This window comes from Nycticebus coucang, chromosome 16 (assembly GCF_027406575.1).
Source record: "Nycticebus coucang isolate mNycCou1 chromosome 16, mNycCou1.pri, whole genome shotgun sequence".
In the NCBI taxonomy this organism is placed as follows: Eukaryota; Metazoa; Chordata; class Mammalia; order Primates; family Lorisidae; genus Nycticebus; species Nycticebus coucang.
This window is the reverse complement of record NC_069795.1, coordinates 90885120-90906760: the sequence shown is the minus strand read 5'-3', so window position 1 is coordinate 90906760 and position 21641 is coordinate 90885120. Positions and strand designations below refer to the sequence as shown.

Sequence of the window (21641 nt, the reverse complement as noted above, 5' to 3'; positions counted from 1 at the left end):
AATTTTAAGTTACACTTGGTGAATACTCTAGGAAGAACAGGGCATATTCAAGTCAGAGCTGGGCTTTTATTCAAATAATGCAACTCTTTCTTGAGTTCCCCTGAATTATAAAAAGATACTTTTTAAAAGCAGAACAACTATAGTTTAATGTGAAAGTCGCCTTGACTTGAGTTGCCCCTAGGGAACACCTCAGGAGGGGGCAGGTTCAGCCAACCTGTGCAATGAAAGGGAAAAACTGAGAAAGTATCCCTTGTGGCACAGCCCCTCTCCCTTTATGGTCATTTTATCTTAAAAAAAAATAAAGGGTGGCAATAAAAGCAGGAAACTTCTCTAGGCCCCACCTCACTCCCTTTACCCATCTTCCACCGCAGTTCCTCTCTCCAGTTCCAAAGTAGCACTGGCCCACACACAGGCTTTCCAGTAGCACCCTGGATGCTGGCTTCTCATGTCTTCTCAACAAACTTTCACAATCTAATCATTCTGTCTCCCCTCAGTGTCAAAGAAACAAGTGTTTTCAAAGTCTGAAAAACAGACTAAGTTCTTAGCCTGAGGAGTTCTGTAAAAAATACATTTATTTTCACTTCTCTGAAGAATATATAAATCTTTTTGAAGGTTAAGGTTAAAAGTACCCATAGCTAATTTTCAATCAAGTATTTAAATTATGTTTTCTTCCCTGAAGAGTAAACAGCAACCTTTGGACAAAATCAAATTAGTTTTTACCTTAAAGTTGAATGGCTTTACTTCATGATTTTAGCAGTGCATAGAAAGCAATTTCAGTTCCAACTCTTTTAAAGCCGTGGTATCTGGTAAGTTAAGGTTATTATATTATCATGTTTCTTTAAAAAGAGAAGTTATTAGACCTAATTCTGAAATACAAAAGGTAAAACAGGCAGTGAGGCCCTGTACCACGCTCTTCATTTAATGTATAAAGAATGATCACGACGTGTTAAAAGTTAAGCATTTTCTGGTGTTGTAAATTAAATTAAACATGTCAATTAATTATGAAAATGAGAAATAAAGAGATAAGAATCACTGAATAATTATCATACTTTTCTCTACTAAATGAGATATAGGGGAGGATGGTGGGAAAGAAGGGAAAGAAAAGGAAAGAAAGGGAAAGAAGGGGGGAAAAAAGGCATTCACCTGTAGCCTCTGCCTAGGGTGGTCTAGAGGACACAGTCTCAGAGTGAAACACACCAGCCTCAGGAATGGGTGGCTTTGTCTTCCCCTTTCTATTGCTGGAACTACTGAGGGGAAAAGAGGACCCTTATTTTTTTGTGACTCAGTGAATTCTGAAGTGGAGAATAGGAAGAACTTTTGAAAAGCTGAGACCACGTAGTGAATCTGTCCTGGAAGTGCGTTGCCAGCTACGACTCTATCTGCTCCATCTCACTGGCTCTTTCTTCCATGTCTTTTCCTATTTTTCATTTCTATTGTTTGCAAAAGCTACTTAAGGTTCCTTTGCATAACTGGATAGGTGGTCTTTTATTAAAAAAATACAAGTATTTCCAGGAGAGTTAAGGGGCTGGTGTCAAGTACCCATGGTACAAACGTTGCTGGGAACTAGCTTGTGCAGATTTCCCCTCCCTCTTGTGCTGATGGATTAGCTGCTTTGGGAGGACCTTCTGGGAGGACAGCTGTAAGAAGAAGGTTTTAGAACATCTCATAGACTGCAGCCCTGGGCATAAGTGTTCCTGAGACTTTGTGGGAAAGGGAATGATTAGAGGAAAATAAGAGAATAGGTATCAGATGCAAACTTTGCCTATTTCAAAATTTTCCCATAGTTTTTTTTTTTTTTAATCTAAGATCTTAAATTTTCCAGCTAATACTGTTCATAATAGATCAGTTTTCCTACTGCCTAAGTTGGCTTTTATGGGCCATATCAATACTCTAAACACTATTTGGAATATTTTGCTTATGGGGAAAAATGTCCTATAAACATTGTTTTAACAATGATTTGCAAGTCTGTAATTCTGTTTAAAATATCAGAGAGTGAGGAACATGTTATATGGTACCTTTATTCCACTCCCAAACCAAGAAAATGTAAAGCAAGTAAGTGTGCCAAGGACATTGAAAAGAAGCTGTCCATACATCCTGAATCTTCTCACATTGTTGATTTCATCTGATTTTAACATCAATGAATAAACTTCATTGTAACACTTTTCATGCCTGTAAATTTTAACTCATAAATAAAATTATAAATCAGAAAAGTATTTTATTAGGCCAATCTTTGGCTCAGCAAATTTGGTCCCTAATTTACTAAGCTAGTTCACAATTTGCATCTGGCCATAGGCCAATGGGTTAACTTGCCTAATAACATTGGACTGCGAAGGGCTGTAGCCTCTGGGGCAGCATTAACCCCACTGACAGAAAGGAAGGGTGTAAAGCTGCTGCTACAGACCTATGAGACTTCTCAAAGCTGGACTCAGCCCTGACTGCTGACTATTCCTCCTGAGTACTTTATCTAGACCAATAAATTCATTCCATGAGGAAGCTAAGATGGAAACCTCAAAGATACCTTCAATACTTTCCTTTCCCTCCTTATTAAATCTCTCCCCTATTTTTCTGCCTTGACCCATTCCTTCATTCATTAAACTTTCTCTGAGTGTTTAGTGTGTTGTAAGCACTGGGAGAGAATATTTGGGTCAATGGGTATGATTTCTACCCATCTCCCTTTTTGCCACTGTCGCTAGGAAGCTATCACTTCTGAAGTCTCTTCAGACTGTGACAACTGCCACCAGCTGGTCAGCCTGCCTGGCTTCACCTAACCCATTCTTCACTGTGTACCAGAGTTAGCTTCCTAACACACAAATGCCCTCCTCCTCCCATCAACAATTCTCAAACAAAACTCTCAAGAGCCTGTTGCGGTCTACTTTCCCACAACAACCTATACCCCCTCAGACTTCTGAGACTTTAAACCCTTTCCTATTCTAGAATGCCCTTCCCTGTTCTGCCTACTTTTCGAAGTTGTATTTATTCTTTAAAGTGGAATTCAAATGTCATCTCTTTTAAAAGCTACCCCAATGCTCTTACAAGGAACTGATCTCTCTTCCTCCCTCTAATATATTATCTTCCCTGTACTGTAGGTATGTCACTCTGCTTTATATTACGAATGATTGAAAATATGTTGAACCTTGCAAGTTTCCTGAGTTTTAGGCCTGATGATTGAATTGTTTTCATATATGCCATAGCAATTGCATATATATATATATATATATATATGTGTGTGTGTGTGTGTTTTTATTTATATATGTAATAAAATTGAATAAGCAGCCCAAACTGGATCCATCAAGTACTTTAATCACATCATTTTTTTATTGGTCAAAAATCAAAACCAACAGTGAGCTTAATGTTATTCTCTCTTTTTTCTTCTTCAGCTCCCTCAGTGAAAATACATTCTCAAGGCTTAGTAGAATCATCACCTCACGCCCCTAAATTTTAAACTCTGTGATTAGCCCGAGGGATCCATCCTCAAGGTCTATAAACATAGCTTCTAGGACATCACAAAGGGTGTAGTCTTTGTCCCACCTGCATCCTTTATTTTTTATTTCATTCACTTTTATATTGTCTGGGATTCATTGAAGGTACAAATTAGGTTACCCTGATTGCATTTTTAGGTAAAGTCCCTCTTATCATTGTGTCCCACCCCAAAGAGGTGTGCCATATACTGTGACCCATCTGCATTCTTGTTACCAAATGTGTGAGTTAAAAATCCAAATTCCTGGACCCTACCCTAGACCTCCACAATAAGAATCTCTGGGGGCAGAGCCTGAGAATGTGCATTATGTGTAAGATTCTCAGAGCATTGGTACATGGGAAACCCTGGTTGGGGGCTGCTTTAAAGATTTGATGAAGTCCCTAATCTCCTATTACCTCTGACACTGACTAGACTTCTAATATATGTGTAATAGAAGAGGGACTTTGAAATGTGCTCACAGTCCATATAGCTCTCTTGTTAAAAATCAGAAAGAGTAAATGACAATTTATGGGACTCAAAGCAGTGAGAAGACAAGGAAATGTAAGTGGCTCCTGAGCCATTATCATTTGGCAAAATATGTACATGTTTGAGATTAAGAGAATTTAATTTAAGGCTCGAATCAGACCTTCCTCTAGCTTCTCTGAGTCTTTCAGATAGATACTCTGTCTATCAGCATAGGATCAAATGATGAACTACAATTTACAAAGAACTTGCCATGTGTCAGGCTCGCGCTGCTTTCCTCATGTTTCTAATGCAATCTGCCTCCTGTGAAGTGAAGCTTCCCATTTTGCAGAAGAGGGCATTTAGGGCGTAAGAGATTAAGTAAGATGGTACGGAGGTAGATTAACTAAATAATCAGGTGGATAAATTAAGTTATATAAATAAGGAAACTGCTGGGTTCAAATCCAGCTCTCCCTTTTGCTAGTTACATGATCCTTGAGGACACTAAATTTCTGAGTCTTGCCAGCACCACTGATAAAATGGGAACATTATCTTCTTCACAAGGCATTGAGCCCTGGAAGTGAAATCACATACACAAACCCTGAGATCAGTCCTCCTCTCCCCTCTCCTTTCCCTTTCAGGTATTGCTTCCAAAAAATAATTTGTTTTGTTTTTTTTTTTTTTCAGGGAGCTTGAAAAGGCTTCTGCTGCTTCAAATGCCTTTACTAGATACTGGGTGCCCAGGACCACTGTTAGCCCTTCCTTTATTCTGTGGGTCCTCATTTAGGAAGAAGAAACTGTCAGCCTCTGTCTTCTTTCCAGCTTGCAGAGAGGGTGTGACGTGAGCAGCCCAGGGGAAAGCAGCGCCCGTGAATCTCATTTTCAGTTTCCAGCTGTGGCATAAAGAACAGGAAACAGCCATATCACCAGTGCCAACAACCACAGGGAATCTCTTCCCCAGCAGGGCTTTTCTGGTGATGTCAGTGAGCAGAACTGCCAGATGGCCTCGGGACAGTCTCAACTGCCTTGTCAAGGTTAGCTTCTCAAGTTCCTGAGAACTGGCACAGCAGGAGGGAAGGTCTTCTTTGATGATGCTCAAACCCCGTCATGATTTTAGGTGTGGGCAGTGAGTATCAGTGACTCTACTCATTATGGATGGTTTGGGTTCACTGCTATTTTTTTCTCTGAGAGTTTATTCTTGAGGGCAAGAAGTGGCATTTATTACAAAGTTCTGATTCATTTCACTATACTAGCTGTGATTTCATTTCCTCTTTCAAGCTCTAAGCCTAAGGCTGAAGAATGTCAGAACTGCCACTCAGAGTTAGACACCTGCTCTATCCAACCCACGTCATCTGCCTTGGACAATGGCCACCAAACACAAGTTCCAATGATTATTAGTGATGTTAGTCAACCTCCTTGTACCCCTTTAAAAAAACCCCATGGTTCAGGTGGACACGCATCTAAGCCTTTTTTCCTAATCTGTCTTTTTCTTATTAGTTTTCTTACATATTTTGGAATAACGACTTCCCTGGTTATAATATCCAACTTGTGAAATATTAATTGTATTTATTGGTCCTAAATCCATTTCTAAGTCTAGGATTTGGGGACTTTGTAAATCCGTTGTCTGCCTTACTCAGGTTCTTCATAACTTTGTGGATTCTGCTAACATTTCTTCTCATAGTCTTGGTCTTTCTAAGCAGAGGTTTGAGCAACCTCTGTTCTGACACCCCTCCTCCACCATCATGACTGTCCACACACATTCTGTTGTGGGAAAAGCCCATTATTGAATATGCAAATGAGTCAGCAGTAGGGAAAAGCAACTAGAGCACAGAAGGATGATTTTAACAGGCACTCATGCTTGCTTAACTGCACCCATGCTATCTGTACACGTATGGAGCAGCTGGGGGAAGTGCATCTGCTAGGACGGACTTGGAGTGTGAGTAAAATTCACAGCATGGCAGAAGGAAGAAACCAGAAGTCTGATGGTCAGAGCCTCTTGGATTCTACTCAACACTTTCCAAGCCTCCAGGCTTCTGATTCTGTCCCCACCACTGCTCCTGCATTGTCTATTCCTTTTTTATAACAAATGGAACAATAGCACTTGTACTTATTGTTCATAGTTACTGAAATAAATCATTCAAATTTGGCTTCCTTTTTAGGAGAATCTCTATGTACCTAAAATTCTGATGGCATCTTTATACACACAACTTTTTAAAGGACAGGGTCTTGCTCTATTTCCTAGGCTGGCATGATCACAGCTTGCTGCACCTTGGAACTCCTGGCCTCAAGTGATCCTCCTGTGTCAGCCTCCCAAGTAGCTAGGACTACAGGTACATGCCAGCACGCCTGGCCCCGCAGCATCTACAAAAATGTACAGGTCATAAATACATTGTCTGAAGATGAGCCAAATCTGGGCGCCAGTGGACATGACACAGTCCTCACCTTCAAAGATGACATTCTCATCTCAGCACCTATGGCTCAAGCGGCTAAGGCACTAGCCACATGCACCTGAGCTGGTGGGTTTGAATCCAGCCCAGGCTGCCAAACAACAATGATAGCTGCAACCAAAAAATAGCCTGGTGTTGTGGTGGGCACCTGTAGTCCCAGCTACTTGGGAGGCAGGGGCAAGAGAATTGCTTGAGCCCAGGAGTTGGAGGTTGCTGTGAGCTGTGATGCCATGGCACTCTACCCAGGGTGACAGCTTGAGGCTCTGTCTCAAAAAAAAAAAAAAAAAAAGATGACATTCTCTCAGAAGTCTGGGGTGCAGGAAAGGATAGTCTGTTGTTTACTTTTGAAGATGGTCACAATTAAACCTTGTTATTATTACTCAATGATTCTACAGCTGTCATCGGTATCAAGTGAGATGAAGTTTCATTATGTCTACCCAGTTCAAAAAATTGCTACTGACTTCTTTAAATGGCTGATCAAAATAGTAGGAAGGTGCAAACTGCGTCCTAACTCAAGAATGTCTTGAGACATTGAGAATGGCAATGTGATTCTTCCAACCATGAGAGATTCAGAAACAGCAACGGCACACCCTAATCTCCCCAGAATACAGGATAACTAAACAAATTGGTAGAAGAATGCAGTCTCTCTCTCTCTCTAAGAAAAGTCTGCAGGTACTCTAGTTCACGCGGTGTTTCTGCCTTCAGAAAGAAAAGCCTCTGACTTGCTTTCCCCGCCTAACTCCTTAAAGGTTGGTGGAGCTCCTATGAGGTCCTCTATTCAGATACATTAGGAATTGATGATGAATCCAAACTGTAGCTGACATAATTTGAGCCCATAGTCAGTAGGCCTCTGGCTTCAGAACCATTCAGCAGCTGGGATATTTAACTTTCAGCGAGGCAGGGGAAGGGGAACTCCTTCTGGGTTGCTGTGCAGCTACATAAATTCACAATTCATTTTACTTGGGTTTCTAAATACGTTACTTAAAAATTATACAGTGCTCAGCAATTTTCACATTTTCATCTGATGCTCAAAAGAGTTTTAGAAGGTAGCTGTTGTTATCCACATTTTTACAGAGTAGAAACTGAGATTTCGAGACATTATGTTGCTTAACCACAGGTCTGCCTAATTCCAAAGCTTGTGTTTTTTTTAAACTTTTATTTTGAAATAATTATAAGAGAGTCACATGAGGTTGTGAAGTAATGGGAAGTCCCATGTGCCCTTTCCCCCACCTCCTCCAGTGTTAACATCTTACACAATTATAAAATAATATCAAAACCAAGAAATCTACCTTGGCACAAGCCACAAAGCTTGTTCAGAGTTTACCAGCCATTCAGGCATTGTGATGCAAGTCTGTCAACTTTCTTTATGCATGAACCACACACTGTTCAACCAATTCTATTTTATTTTATTGAGACAGAGTCTCACTATGTTGCCCTCAGTAGAGTGCCGTGATGTCACAACAGGCACCCGCCACAATGCCCGGCTAGTTTTTGGTTGCAGTTGTCATTGTTGTTTAGCAGGCCTGGGCCAGGCTTGAACCCACCACCTTCGGTGTATGTGGCCGGCACCCTCTCACTGAGCTACAAGCGCCGAGCCTCAACCAATTTTAAATAACAAGTCTGATAATAGAAATGAATAAAACGACTTTTCTTTCAATAAAACAGTATCTACCAACAATTACATACATGCCCAGTTTTCATTTCTAGTTGTAATTAGAGGAAAGAAAAGGAAGAAAAAACAAATTCCCCCCAAATTTTAGCTCTAGGGAGCATTAGTCCTCACTGTGCGCTTTCATCTTCTGGGAGTGACGGAGTAGAGGAACACAATTTGATGATTTATTGATAATTACAGCAGCAATCTTCTCTTGTGTCAACATTTTCTATCAGTAAAATTAAGGTGATTTTACCTTGACTTCAGATTTAGTCTCATCATCTTCCTTTTCCAGGGAGCTCAAATCTCTGTCCATAGGAAGTTCCTCAGACGCTCTCAGAGGAAGAGCTAGAGGGATAAAGAAAACCTACATAATTTGGTTACCCAACTCACAAATTACAACTCAGGGCACTGTGCCTGACTTGGACAAATAGCTGGGCCAAGTTGATGTGACTTACAAAGCTTAACTGAGCTGCTAAGGTGATTTCCCAGGTGGCGAATGAAATTGGACATGAAGAAGAGACCTAGAAAACGAAGTCTTCACTCCAGGGACCTGACACTTGAGCAGAAGAGACAAAAGTCACACGCAACACCACATGCAACATCAAACCACAACCGCTCAGTAAAGATAATGTGTAAAGAGGCACGGTTTCCATCACTCCCATGGTCAAGGTCCAGACTTCCTCACAACGTCTTCCCTGGCTATTACAAATTGCATGGCTCTTTGACGCATGGATACTCTGGCACACATCATCCGTACTGTGTGACACTGCCCTTACTGTTGCTCTTGGATCAGAAGACTAAGTTCCAGGTTCAGGAAGTCTCTGGGTTATGAATGAGACAGGCTCTGTAGATTTGTTCTTAAGCTGAATTTATATGTAAGTTGGAACAGGGACATTTACCTATTACCTGTAAAAAACCCCATTCATGAGTACGAGTCATACCTAAGTCAGATATTTGTAAATTGGGGACCACCTATACCACATTTTATTGTATATATTTTTCCATTAAAAGGTAATCAATTGGGGCTTATTATAGAAAATTTGAAAAATACTAAAATCTTAGTTAAGCACTATCACTTGGTATGTTCTCTTATAGTTTTCTTTAAAATGCTCTTTTGGCCTGTCTTTATACATCCAACATCCAACACACACATCATACCATAATTATATTAGAAGGGGATACCCATGCCTGCCCCGGCCAGAAGGTGCTGTTGCTAATCTGGTGGCATAATGGTTGGGTTCCAGAGCTGATGGATCCATGTTTATTAACACATCAGAGGACTGTGTGACAGAATCAGTCAGCTGGGTCAGGAAGGAATCGGGCTGTCTTGCTCTTGCTGCTTCTCTCAGTCACTCTCTTATCTCCTTCCCATGGGGCCCTAGGATCCTGGGATATATCCCTTTTTCTGGCTTCATGGTCATTTGGTAGTAACATTAGGACCTAGGGAGAGAAGCCCTAGTTAGGCCTCAAGCCTTCCTAACCTACTTTGCCAAGTTTGGAGGTGATGGCTGAAGGCTAACAGGTAAGTGGTACTTTGAGCTCTTATTTGTCATTGTCACCACCCTTGTGTATTCAGTTCCTTTGGAAAACTCACAGGTGGTGAGTTTATAGACTATGGTTAACACTCAGTACATTTCAGCTATTATTATAGCCACGTGGCATTAAAAAGTTTTTCACATTCCTTATGAATTTCAGGGATGTTCAATTGCCCAAGGAACCCAGTTAACAAGAGTCAGAGCTGAGATTCCAGTTCTCATCGCTTAACTTTCTTACACTGTGAAATATTTAATGTCATCATTTCTCGTCCCATAGACACAGTTACTAAGGAATCAGATAAATGAGTTTGAAAATCCTGTCAGTGACTTGCCTGACTCACACTTAGTAGTTATTCTCTAAAAACAAAAGTGCAATAAAACTGAAAACAAGCTACTCTCCCATTGGCCTCCTGTGACTATATGGATATTTGGCAATGAGGTATAGATAGCACTTTTCCTATGATGAGTTCACAAACTTAACTGTCAGACCTCATACAACAACAGCTCTGATGCCCATTCCAGAAACAGAGTTCCAGAACTGCTCTGAAGGGTGGACTAGCTGCTGACATTGGTACATAACTCCCCGAGGGGAGTACCTCAAAGGTGACCAAAGTGATATTCAGCAATGAGGTATGTAGCACTTTTTCTAGGATGAGTTCATGAATTTAATTGTCTGACCTCATATAAATTGTACTAAATGGAGAATTATCAAAGGACATAATTTGCAGATAAGCAAACACTGAAAGAATTTGTTGCCAACAAACCTCCTAACAAGAACTGCTCACAGGGCCAGGAGCAGTGGCTCACACCATGTGCCTCGAGCCTGTAATCCTAGCACTCTAGGAGGCCGAGGCAGGCGGATTGGTTGAGCTCAGGAGTTCGAGACCAGCCTAAGCAAGAGTGAGACCCCCATCTCTAAAAAATAGCTGGGCGTTGTGGCAGGTGCCTATAGTCCCAGCTACTTGGGAGGCTGAGGCAAGAGAATCACTTGAGCACAAGAATTTGAGGTTGCTGTGAGCTATGATGCCATGGTACTCACCCCCAGGGTGACTGAGTAAGACTGTCTCAAAAAAACAAACAACAACAAAAAAAAAACTGTTAACAGAAGTTCTTTATGCTGAAAAGAAATGACACAAGATGATAATTAAAAATCTATAATAAGGAATGAAGAGCCCAGAAATGGTGAATGAGGGTAAATATAACTATATACATATTTCTTTCTCTTAATTTCTTTAAAAGACAAATGCTTGTTAAAAGCAAAAATTACCATAGTGGAGTAACCCCCACATTCATAAATGTAATATTTGTGTTAAGAATAACACAGAGGATGGGCAGGAGGTATGTGTAGCAGCAAATATAGTAGTTGCAAACTTCCTATATTTTGTATAAAGTGATAAGATACTAACTCAGGATAGATTGAGATAAGTTAAGAATGCACATAATAAGGCTGGTCCCAGTGGCTTGAGCCTGTAATCCTAGCACTCTGGGAGGCTGAGGCAGGTATATTATTTGAGCTCAGGAGTTCAAGACCAGCCTGAACAAGAGTGAGATCCTGTCTCTACTAAAAATAGATAAACTAGTCTGACATCCTGTTGGGCACCTATAGTCCCAGCTAATCAGGAAGCTGAGGCAGGAGGATTGCTTGAATCCAAGAGTTTGAGGTTGCTGTGAGGTATGATGCCACGGCACTCTACCCAGGTGACAGTGAAAATCGTCTCAAAAAAAAAGAATGCATATAATTATCTATGGAGAAAGAAGAAACAATTCGGGAAAAAAACGATGCAAAGAAGTACCCAAAAAACCAATAAAGAAATTAAAATACTAAAAAATATTTACTAGCCCCAAAGAAAGCAGGAAAGGAGAAAAAGAGTGGTCTATGAGATCTCTGCTGGTTGAGTGCTCCGGCCCCTTTCAAAGAGGAATAAAAAGAACACACAGAAAAAAGTGGTAGCCCTCAATCTAACCAAATCAATAAACACACAATATGTAAATGGACTAATTCCAAGGCAGAGGGGAATAGAATGCATTAAAAAGGTGAGACCCAACTACATATTCTGCCTTTATATAAGAAATATACTTTAAATGCAAAGACAGATGAAAAAGATACATCAATCAGTGTAAGCTGGCTTATTGTACCCTCAATGAATCCCCAACAATAAAAAAAAAAAAAAAGAAAAGAAAAAGATACATCATGCAAGGACTAAGAGTAAGATAGCTGAAATGAAATGGTTGTACCATTAACATTGGACAAAATAAGATTTAAACAGTATTACTAGAGGGAAGGAGGGAAGGAGAGATATTCCTTAATTATAAAAGAGTTAAGCCCAGTCACTGAGCCGCCGCCAAGGACTCAGCAGCCTCCCTCTAGAGCCCCCTCGCTTCCCGACGCTCCATCCCCCCCGCCCGCCTTCTCCCGCCGCGGCCTTCCACAGGCCGTTTCCACCGAGGAAAAGAAATCATATTGTATGTCCGCTATCCAGAACCTCCACTCTTTCGACCCCTTTGCTGATGCAAGTAAGGGTGATGACCTGCTTCCTGCTGGCACTGAGGATTATATCCATATAAGAATTCAACAGAGAAACGGCAGGAAGACCCTTACTACTGTTCAAGGGATCACTGATGATTACGATAAAAAGAAATTAGTGAAGGCGTTTAAGAAGAAATTTGCCTGCAATGGTACTGTAATTGAGCATCCAGAATATGGAGAAGTAATTCAGCTACAGGGTGACCAGCGCAAGAACATATGCCAGTTCCTTGTAGAGATTGGACTGGCTAAGGACGATCAGCTGAAGGTTCATGGGTTTTAAGTGCTTGTGGCTCACTGAAGCTTAAGTGAGGATTTCCTTGCAATGAGTAGAATTTCCCCTCTGTCCCTTGTCACAAGTTTAAAAACCTCACAGCTTGTATAATGTAACCATTTGGGGTCTGCTTTTAACTTGGACTAGTGTAACTCCTTCATGCAATAAATTGAAAAGAGCCATGCTGTCTAGTCTTGAAGTCCCTCATTTAAACAGAGGTCAAGCAGGAGGCACCTGGCAGTGTCAAGCCTGAAACAAAGCAATAACATGGTGTTTCAGCCAAGCCCAGAGCCCTAAGATCACAGACGGCTATGCCTGGCCAGAAGCTCCTCGCCTCTCCCTCTGCAGAGTCCCCAGCCCTAAGAGAATGTCACCACCTGGACAAGCCTCGGCGAATCTGAGAGGATGGTGTAAGGCAGCAATGCAGCTATACCTCTAGAGGGAGTCTTTGGTAGTAAAGGAAAGATGCCCTGGTATCTCCAGGTGGGCAGAACTTAGGCCACCTTCCCTCCAATCGGGTGATAGGACATCTGGCTTTCCACCAAGGTCTTTTTGGACCAGACATATCTTAGCTAAGGGATGTCCAACATCAGAATGTGAGCCCAACCTTCTATCAGTTAAACTTTTGACAAGGGAACAAATCTCAAAATTGATGTATCAGCTATATACCTAGCTGTAGAGCTTGCAACTTAGTAGCAACAGCTGCCCAATGCCATGTGAAGTAACAAGACTGGTTTTTGTTTTTTTTCCCTTCAATTTTAATGTTATGTGTAATGTATTTAAACCCTTATTTAAATAAAACTTGTTTTCAGAAACAAAAAAAAAATAAAATAAAAAATAAAAGAGTTAATACAAGAGGGACTTTACCTAACAAATGCAAATGCAATCAGTGTAACCTGGTTTCTTGTACCCTCCATGAATCCCCAATTTAAAAAAAAGTGTTAATACATCTGAAAGACATATCAGTACAAGTTATGAATATGTATATGCTTAATAACAAAGCTTCATAATGCAACACATGACATAGACATCATGTCCAAGAGCAGTTTATCCCAGGAATGTACTGTTGCTTGAACATCTATAAATACATCATTGTAATCCATCATATTACCAAATAAAGAAGAAAAACCATATCATCTTGATGTATGTGTCAAAAAGAGCATCTGAAAAATTCAACAATCGTTCATGATAAAAACTCTGAAAAAATAGGAATAGAAGGGAACTTCCTCCATCTGATGAAAGATATTTGTGAAAAACCTATAGCTAATATTTTCATGTACTCTTTCCTAATATTAAGAAAAGATAAGAATATCTGCTTAACTGGAGGTCCCAGCCATTATAATAAGATAAGAAAAAAGGCATAAAGTTTGAAACATAAAAAGTAAAAGCATCCTTATTCACAGATGACATGATTGTATTTCTATGTGGAAATGTATGTATTTATTTCTTTTTAGAAATATATTCTCATTATTAGTTATGTATAGTAAATTCCATTTACTATAGAGTTAAAAAATATAAAATGCTTTAGAGTTTTACACTTAAAACTACTACATTATTGAGAGAAATTAAATAAATGGAGGGTTATAACATACTCATGAGTTGGAAGAGTCAATATCAGTAAGATAATGGTGTTCCCTGAATTGATCTACATATTCAGTGCAATCCCAATCATAATCCCAGAAGAAATTGCAAGGTGAGTCTAAAATTTCTAAGGGTGAAAAGGACCTAAATTAAGTAGAAAAATCTTGAAAAAGAACAAATCTTGGAACACTTATATTACCCAACCTTAGTGCTTACAAATATGCATTAGTAATCAAGACTAATTGGTATTGGTGTAAGGACTTATCTATTTTTTAATCTTCTCGAAGAACCAATTTTACCACTCCATTGTTTATAAATTATGGGCCTTTAAGGTCCTTAACAGAGTATTTTATGCTCATGTTATTTGTACATTTGTATTATTCCTTTAGTAGATTGTGAGCTTCTCCTTGTATCCAGACACTCAGTGTTATCTAAGTGTTTGTCTTCAATGTCTGCACTATGTCATACCTATAGTTTGTTTTAAGTAACATACGTCAAAATACTGACCATTATTCATCTCAGACAACCTCGATCTCACCGCTCATGGGTGCTGATGAAACACCAAAGTCACAAAGCTTCCTTCTCCAAATAACCTACCTGAGGTGCAAGGCTGGCTGATTTTTGATGACACCCATTTTGGGGAAGACTCAGGATGAGGGGCCACAGGTTGCACTGGGCGAGTCTGTTTGGCTGCCAGTTTCATTAGACTCACTTGCCTCTTGTGAAATATTTCCTGCACATCACCTAGCTTCTGCAAGACTTTCTGGGCTTTGGCCTGCAGTGACAAGAGCAAATGATGACTAACAGGTTTCTCTGCTGAGAACAGGCAGCATTTCCTCTCTCCCATCTTCTCCTCCTCCACCCATCCCCACCTCCTTTGGGTTACCATTCCTCTGTAATCCTTATACAAGTCATTACACATCTTGCTGGGCTCCAGAATTGTGCTTCTAAGAGTCATTATCTCCCATCTGAGATCTTTGAGGGCAATGACCTTTTCACTATCTCTAGTGCCTCAGTAAATATTTGTCGAGTGGATGAATAAATGTTCACTAAGCCATGTCCATTAATGGTAGGCAAGGATGCTATCAACCATGCATGAAGGGCATTAGGCCAATGTATAACAGGTAGATTTAAAAACAACTGCTAGCACTCTTGGAGGCCAAGGTGGGTGGACTATTTGAGCTTAGGAGTTTGAGATCAGCCTAAGCAAGAGCAAGACCCCATCTGTAAAACTAGCTGGGCATTGTGGCAGGTGCCTGTAGTCCCAGCTAGTCAGGAGGCCGAGGCAAGAGGATCTCTTGAGCCCAAGAGTTTGAGGTTGCTATGAGCTCTGACACCACAGCACTCTACCCAGGGTGACAAAGTGAGACTCTCTCTCTCTTAAAATAAACTGTCATATATGTATACCATGGAATACTATTCAGCCACAAAACAATGGAGACTCTACATCTTTTGTATTTACTTGGATGATTTTGGAGAACATTCTCCTAAGTATCTCAAGAATGGAAAAGCAAGCATCCACTATACTCATTTCTAATCTGAAACTAATATTTTAATAAGTACATGCTCATATGAGAGAAAAACACAATTAAATTCAAGAAGGGAGGATGGGAGATAAGGTTCAGTAAGTTCTCACCTATCAGGTACAACACAGGGGTATACAGCACTCTTCCTAAGTGAAGGACACAACATCTCAGACTTTGGACTTTATCTTACAAATGCAATTAATGTAACCTAATAGTATGTACCCTCATACTAAAGCTCCCCCCATAAAGAAAATGCTGAGATAAAATGCAATTTTAAAGAACATATTCACAAATAATTAAATTCAAATATACATGTCTGAAAAAAAAATAATAAAAATAACAAAGGTACCCTGAAGAACAGTCCTGATGGCAAAAAGAGTTCAAGTTATTTTAAGGAAAAGAGTTGGCTAAATTCTGAGGCAGTATCAAGGGAACCATGAGACACCTGTAATAAAAAGGATACATATTAGATTTTCTTCTACATGACCCCTTCTCTCTATATAAATAGGAAAGTAATAAACTGAAGAAATATTAGAGAAATATTGTATTTCTCTAATACAGTATTTCACAGCTCACAGATGTTCCCTTAACTGTCTGTTCTACAACAGAAGCCCAGGAAAACAAGAATCAAGAGCTGGACATCTGAGTTGCACCAAGGCCTGTGTTCAGCTGTTTCTCCTGGCCCTGCTTCTCCCTCTAGCTCTGGTGCATTGAGGAAGTGGGAAGCCTTCTGTCATACCAACTTTGGCAAACCCAGGGGATAATTTTAACCACCAAAGAAGGGACCCAGTCTCAGAAGAGCTGACCCACCACAAGCCATGCAGGGTACTTAACTCAGGATGACTAATTCCAAAAGTGCAGGCCTCATATATACCCAAGGAGGTTGGGACATTTTACAACCAGAAAGGGAAACTTGTCGTTGTTAGGCTGGGCTATCTTCTGAGAAAAAGAACAGAGGGCCCCAAACTAGGACTCAGAGAAACTAGGCTTCACTAGTCCATTTGTTCTACGGTCTGAGGCCCTGTGGAGGCTGACCTCTGGACCAAGTTCTGGAGCTGGTCTTAACTGTCTGTTCTACAACAGAAGCTCAGGCCTACGCTGTCCAATACAGTAGCCACATGTGACTATTGACTACCTGGACTGTGGCTAGTCTGAATCAAGATGAGCTACTCAGGTTAAGTGTAACACACACACTAGATTTTGAAGACTCAATTTGAAAAAATAACGTAAAGATTTCATTAATAACTTTTTGTGTTGATTATACATTGAAACAATATTTTTAAACATATAGGTTAAATAAAAAATTATTAAAATTGATTTTTCTGTTCTAGCCACTTTTTTTTTTTGGTTGCAATTTGGCCAGGGCCAGGTTCAAACCTGCCACCCTCAGTAAATGGGGCCAGCACCCTACTCACCAAGCCACAGGTGCCACCCCTGTCTTGCCACTTTTTAAAATGTAGCTACTAGAAAATTTTAAATTACATTTGTGTAATTTGAGGCTTGTATTATATTTCTATTGGTCAGCACTGGTCTAGACCAGCAAAATTTTTCTATAAAAGACCAAATAGTAAATATTTTAGACTTTGGCGACCATCTGGCCTTTATCATAACTACTGGCAGTTATATTTCACAGATAATACATGAATGAAAACTGTGGCTGTGTTCTGATAAAACTTTATTTACAAAAACAGGTGGCAAACAACTTTGGCCCACAAGCCTGCAGTTTGCTGATCCCTAGTCTAGACTAAGTTCAGGGTCTGTATTGAAAGGGTTTCTTCAGAGCATGTACTCTCTGGTATCAAGAAGTTAAGTTATACAATTTTCTAGCGGTTCTGATAACACAGCTGTGAGTCCAAGTCCCCAAAGAAATCAAGCTCCTATACATCAATGTGAGGGCATTGTCAATCTGTACTCCTGGGGGATGATGATAACATTTGGTAGGTGCAACTCCTGCCCTCTTGATCAGTGATCAGCTGGAGGAACCTGAGACAGGTGTCAATTGTTGTACAAAGGTCAAGAAATCTGACTGAGTGACATCAACTAGGTGATGTAAGGTGGACAACCCCAGTGTGAGGTCGACATCCCATGCCAGAGCTCAACAACTGAATGCTTGGATGAGACAAGACTTGGATTACCTTTGCCATCCTGCCCCCCTCCAAGATCCCAGGTGCACCCTGGTAATGGTGAGACAGTCAGGAGAGGCCTTAAATTCCTAAACTCAGATAATGGGGAACTTCATGCAAGATTAACAGTTTCATTTCCCCTTTCTCCTTTCTACCTGAAAATTCATTCTTCTTACCACAATCGAAATTATCTTTCTTAAATGTATATTCTGGGCATATAACTTCCCTGTTGAAATGCCTTTCAGGAGTTCCTCTCTGCATCAGGATAAAGTCCAAACTCCTGGTCCTGCAGCACCAGGCTCTTTATTGTCAGTCTCCAGCCCCCTTTCTCTGTCCTCCAGTGGGGGCACTAACTACTGAATGCAAGGGCTGGGACTTTCCCTATTAATTCCCAGAACACAGCACAGCATACCTGCCACATACTGGGCATCTGCTGAATATTTGAAGAATTGCATTTTGCTGTTTGCTACTGAGATTGTTTCACTCTCTGGACTAGGCAGTGAAAGTGAATAAGGGAGAAAAACCAAAACAGCAGCACCAAGAGAGTAGCACAATGTATTAGAAAGAAGCACTTTAAGAGCCTCTGATGGTGACAGAGTGGCTGCTATAAGAACCACAGCTTAATTTCTGATATGGTTTTGATAGTCACTGTGTCTCTAACATAACAGATTTCATCTTTAGACACAGAATACCACTTTTTAAAAAAATTATTTTAGCATAGCTTTAGATCTATGACAAAATTACCAAGCAATAAAGAGTTCCATATACCCCATACTCCGTTTTCCCTATTTTTCTTGTTCTTTTATTATTATTTTTTTTTTGAGACAGAGTGTTACTCTGGTGTCATGGATAGAGTAACGTGGATAGAGCTCCCAGCAACCTCAAACTCTTGGCCTCAAGTGATCTTCTTGCCTCAGTCTCCCAAGTAGCTAGGACTACAGGTACCCACCACAATGCCCAGCTAGTTTTCTATTTTTAGTAGAGACAGGGTCTCACTCTTGCTTAGGCTGGTCTTGAACTACTGAACTTGGACAATCCACCTGACAGGTGTGAGCCACTGTGCCCAGCCAGTTTTCTCTATTATTAACATCTTCAATTGTGGTAAGTGCAGGATGGTACCTTTGTTACAATTAATAAACCAAAATTGATGTGTTATCATTAACTACAGTTGATACTTTATTTAGATTTCCTTCCCCTCCTCCCCAAAGATACCACATTATGTTTAGTTGCCACATTTTCTTAGGTTCCCATTGGCTGTAACAGTCTCTCAGATTTCTCTTGCTTTTCATGATCTTGATTGTTTTGAGGAGTACTGGTCAGACATTTTGTAGAATGTGTCTTAATTGGGATCTGGCTAATGTTTCCCATGATTAGGTTGGGGCTGTGGGTTTGAGGGAGGAAACCCACAGAGGTGAGTTGTCACTTGCACCACATCACGTCATGGGAACATACTATCTCCCTGACTTATGACTGTTGATGTTGACCTGGACCACCTGGGTAAGGTGATAGTAGTTAGGCTTTTCCCCTTCTCCACTGGGAGGTTACTTTTATTTCTCCCTTTTCATACTCTCTGAAAGTAGTTCACTATGTGCGGCTCACACTCAAGGAGCAGGGAAGTTATGCTTCCCATCCTGGAGGGCAGAGTATCTGCATAAATAATTCAGAATTCTTCTGCATGGAGAGATCCGTTTCCTGTCCTCTCATTTATTTACTTATTCCATCATTTGTTTATAGCAGTATGGATTCATTGATAAAATATTTTATACTTTGAGTTGTAATTATTCTTTCATTAGTTTTGTTGCTTAAACTGTCCCAGCACTGGCCATGGGGAGCGCTTTCTTTCTTTTTTTTTGTACAGACAGAGTCTCACTTTATATCCCTCGGTAGAGTGCCGTGGCATCACACAGCTCAGTTGCTCTGTTTTGTTTTCCATTAATAGTATCCCTTACTTTTTGGCACTATAAGATACTCCAGGATCATCTTGCTTATTTCCTGACCCAATTCTGGAAGTAGCTATTTCTCTAAGGAGCCCTGGCTTCGTTCATCAGAGAATGATGTTGGAAAACAAGATGTTGTGCTGGGTGTGCAGTTTCCTTGCTTCTAGGCCTCCTCCACTGTCAAAGGGAGGAAACACATGTGTCTGTTCCAACCCATGTCTAGAATATGTTTATAGGCATAGAGGATCAATGCTGACAACAAAGTCATTACTCGCCAGTGTACAAATCTCACTCTCCGACACAAAAGGATATTTACATTTTATAACCTAGACTTTTACTCCAAACCAAAAGAAAAAAAGAGGGGCTTTAGAGATACTTTGGTCCATTTTACACCCAGGATTTTTTATTAGTATTTTTTCTTCCATTCCTTTCCTTCACCCACATGTCTGCCTGTTTCTCAGGTAGTTCATTGAGTTATATTCATTTTCTGGTGGGTGATGTGCTGAAGCTGGCCAGAGCTGCAGCTACAGCCACCATCGCCTTGGGAAACCTGTCACACTTATTTAATCAGCTAATGGACTTGGAGTGGGGCTGAGGCTATTCTGCCTTAAGAATTTAACCTGGGGCTGCTGCTACAGTGTTGGCAATGTAGCATGTAAATCAGATGGGCTTTCTCTCAGTTCCTTGGACAGGGATGTGGAAGAGTCCTGTTCTGGGAGAAGGTGGCCTCCCCCTTCACTCCCACCTCAAGCTCAGACTTCATGACCAAAACCCACTGGAAGGAGTCAGGGAAAGAACAGCACTAATTAAAACTCTACACTCAGCTGTCCCCAGTGCCCTCTGCCCAGCAAGCATGGATTGGATACCAGCTAGACACAGGGATGCAGAGATAAGTGAGGCAAAGGCCCTGCCCTTAAGGAGTGCCCTCTGTAATATGCAAGATAGAATAAATAACTAGAATACAGTTTGATGTGTGTTATGTTAAAGCAAAGCTTCTTGGCCTATGTCCACTGATGGATTTCAGAGTGCTCCCTGAAATGACTTATAAAATTTTATGCATGCAGGACATTCCCTGTTCGTTCTTCCACTGCTTCTTCTCTGCCCTGCCCTGCCTGCAGGAAGCTGACCTCTACAGACTCCATCAGATGAGCTCACCAGCTTTTAGTTGGCTTTGGCTGAAGGGAAGTACTACCAGGAAGTCGGAGAGAGAGAGAGAAAAGTATGGGTATATATTTCTCTACCAGTGACTGCATTCTTCCACCCAAGTCCACAGTTCCTTCTGGCTTCCCTCTTTTACAGTCACAGCTACAGCTTGTCCTGGGTTCTCCTTGGCCCTTCAGGCTTGGGGTAGCAGCTGCTCCCTGTTTTGTGCTAGCCCCAGAGTGCTTCACCATCCTTTGTTGTGGTCCCTGGATCCTGCCCCTATCTTTGCAAGCAGTGCCTACATCAAACTTCTTTTGATCACTTTGAGTATGCAGAATCCTGCAAATATGTGAATCAGATTCATAACAAGGTCTATTACTCACAAGAGGTAAAGAAACTCCTAAAACAGACACACACAAGGTGTTGTGGATCCCAGATCCATCCGTCAAGAAGAATGCTCTTCTCAAGATGCAAATCCAATCAAGTTATTCCCCTGCTTAAATCCTTCGATGGTTTTCCACTTCTTAGAATAAAAACCAAATTCCTTAATGTGGCCCATGAAGTCCCATCGCCTCTGCCTCTAACCGTGCCCAAACACCCCTCTCTTGCTCTTTGGATGCTGGCACCTGACTTTTGGTTCTGCGCTGTGTCCGACGCCTCCAGCCTGAAAGCCTTGCACGTGCTCTTCTTTCTGTCTGCAGAGGCTCCCCCATCTTCTCTCCTCACTCTCCAGGCTTTCCCTCAAATGACTCCTCCCAGGACCTTCTTTTAATCCAGTCCAGGTCAATTTCCTTGTCCTGTGCCCAGTAGGACTCCGAATCCTTCCTTGAGAGCTGTAATCTCAGCTTGCAACATACTTTTATGGGTTTATTTTACTAATGTCAGCTTCTCCCACTTGACTGCAAGCTCCATGAGGGATGGAGACATGCCTGTTTCTGCTCATCACTGTGTTCTTAGCACCTAGCACAGTGAATGATA

The 21641-nt window shown here is 40.9% G+C and overlaps 2 protein-coding genes across 3 annotated transcripts in view; one reads left to right on the top strand and one right to left on the bottom strand.

Annotated features, from left to right (window-relative positions):
• The window catches only part of MCF2L2 (MCF.2 cell line derived transforming sequence-like 2), a 269445-nt gene that overhangs the window by 137544 nt on the left and 110260 nt on the right, over window positions 1-21641 (bottom strand). For both annotated transcript variants that reach the window (XR_008374913.1, XM_053565128.1), the window contains exons 13-14: window positions 14532-14709; window positions 8274-8365 (exon numbers count right to left, since the gene is read on the bottom strand). Coding sequence is in view for 1 of the 2 variants with exons in the window: in XM_053565128.1 (XP_053421103.1) it covers window positions 8274-8365; window positions 14532-14709 (270 nt within the window). In the remaining variant the exon portion in view is untranslated. The remainder of the gene's footprint in view (window positions 1-8273; window positions 8366-14531; window positions 14710-21641) is intronic.
• On the top strand, window positions 11995-12535 carry LOC128567698 (eukaryotic translation initiation factor 1-like). Its single transcript, XM_053565135.1, has one exon. It carries the CDS (start codon window positions 12021-12023, stop codon window positions 12360-12362), a length of 342 nt encoding a protein of 113 aa, XP_053421110.1. The 5' UTR covers window positions 11995-12020; the 3' UTR covers window positions 12363-12535.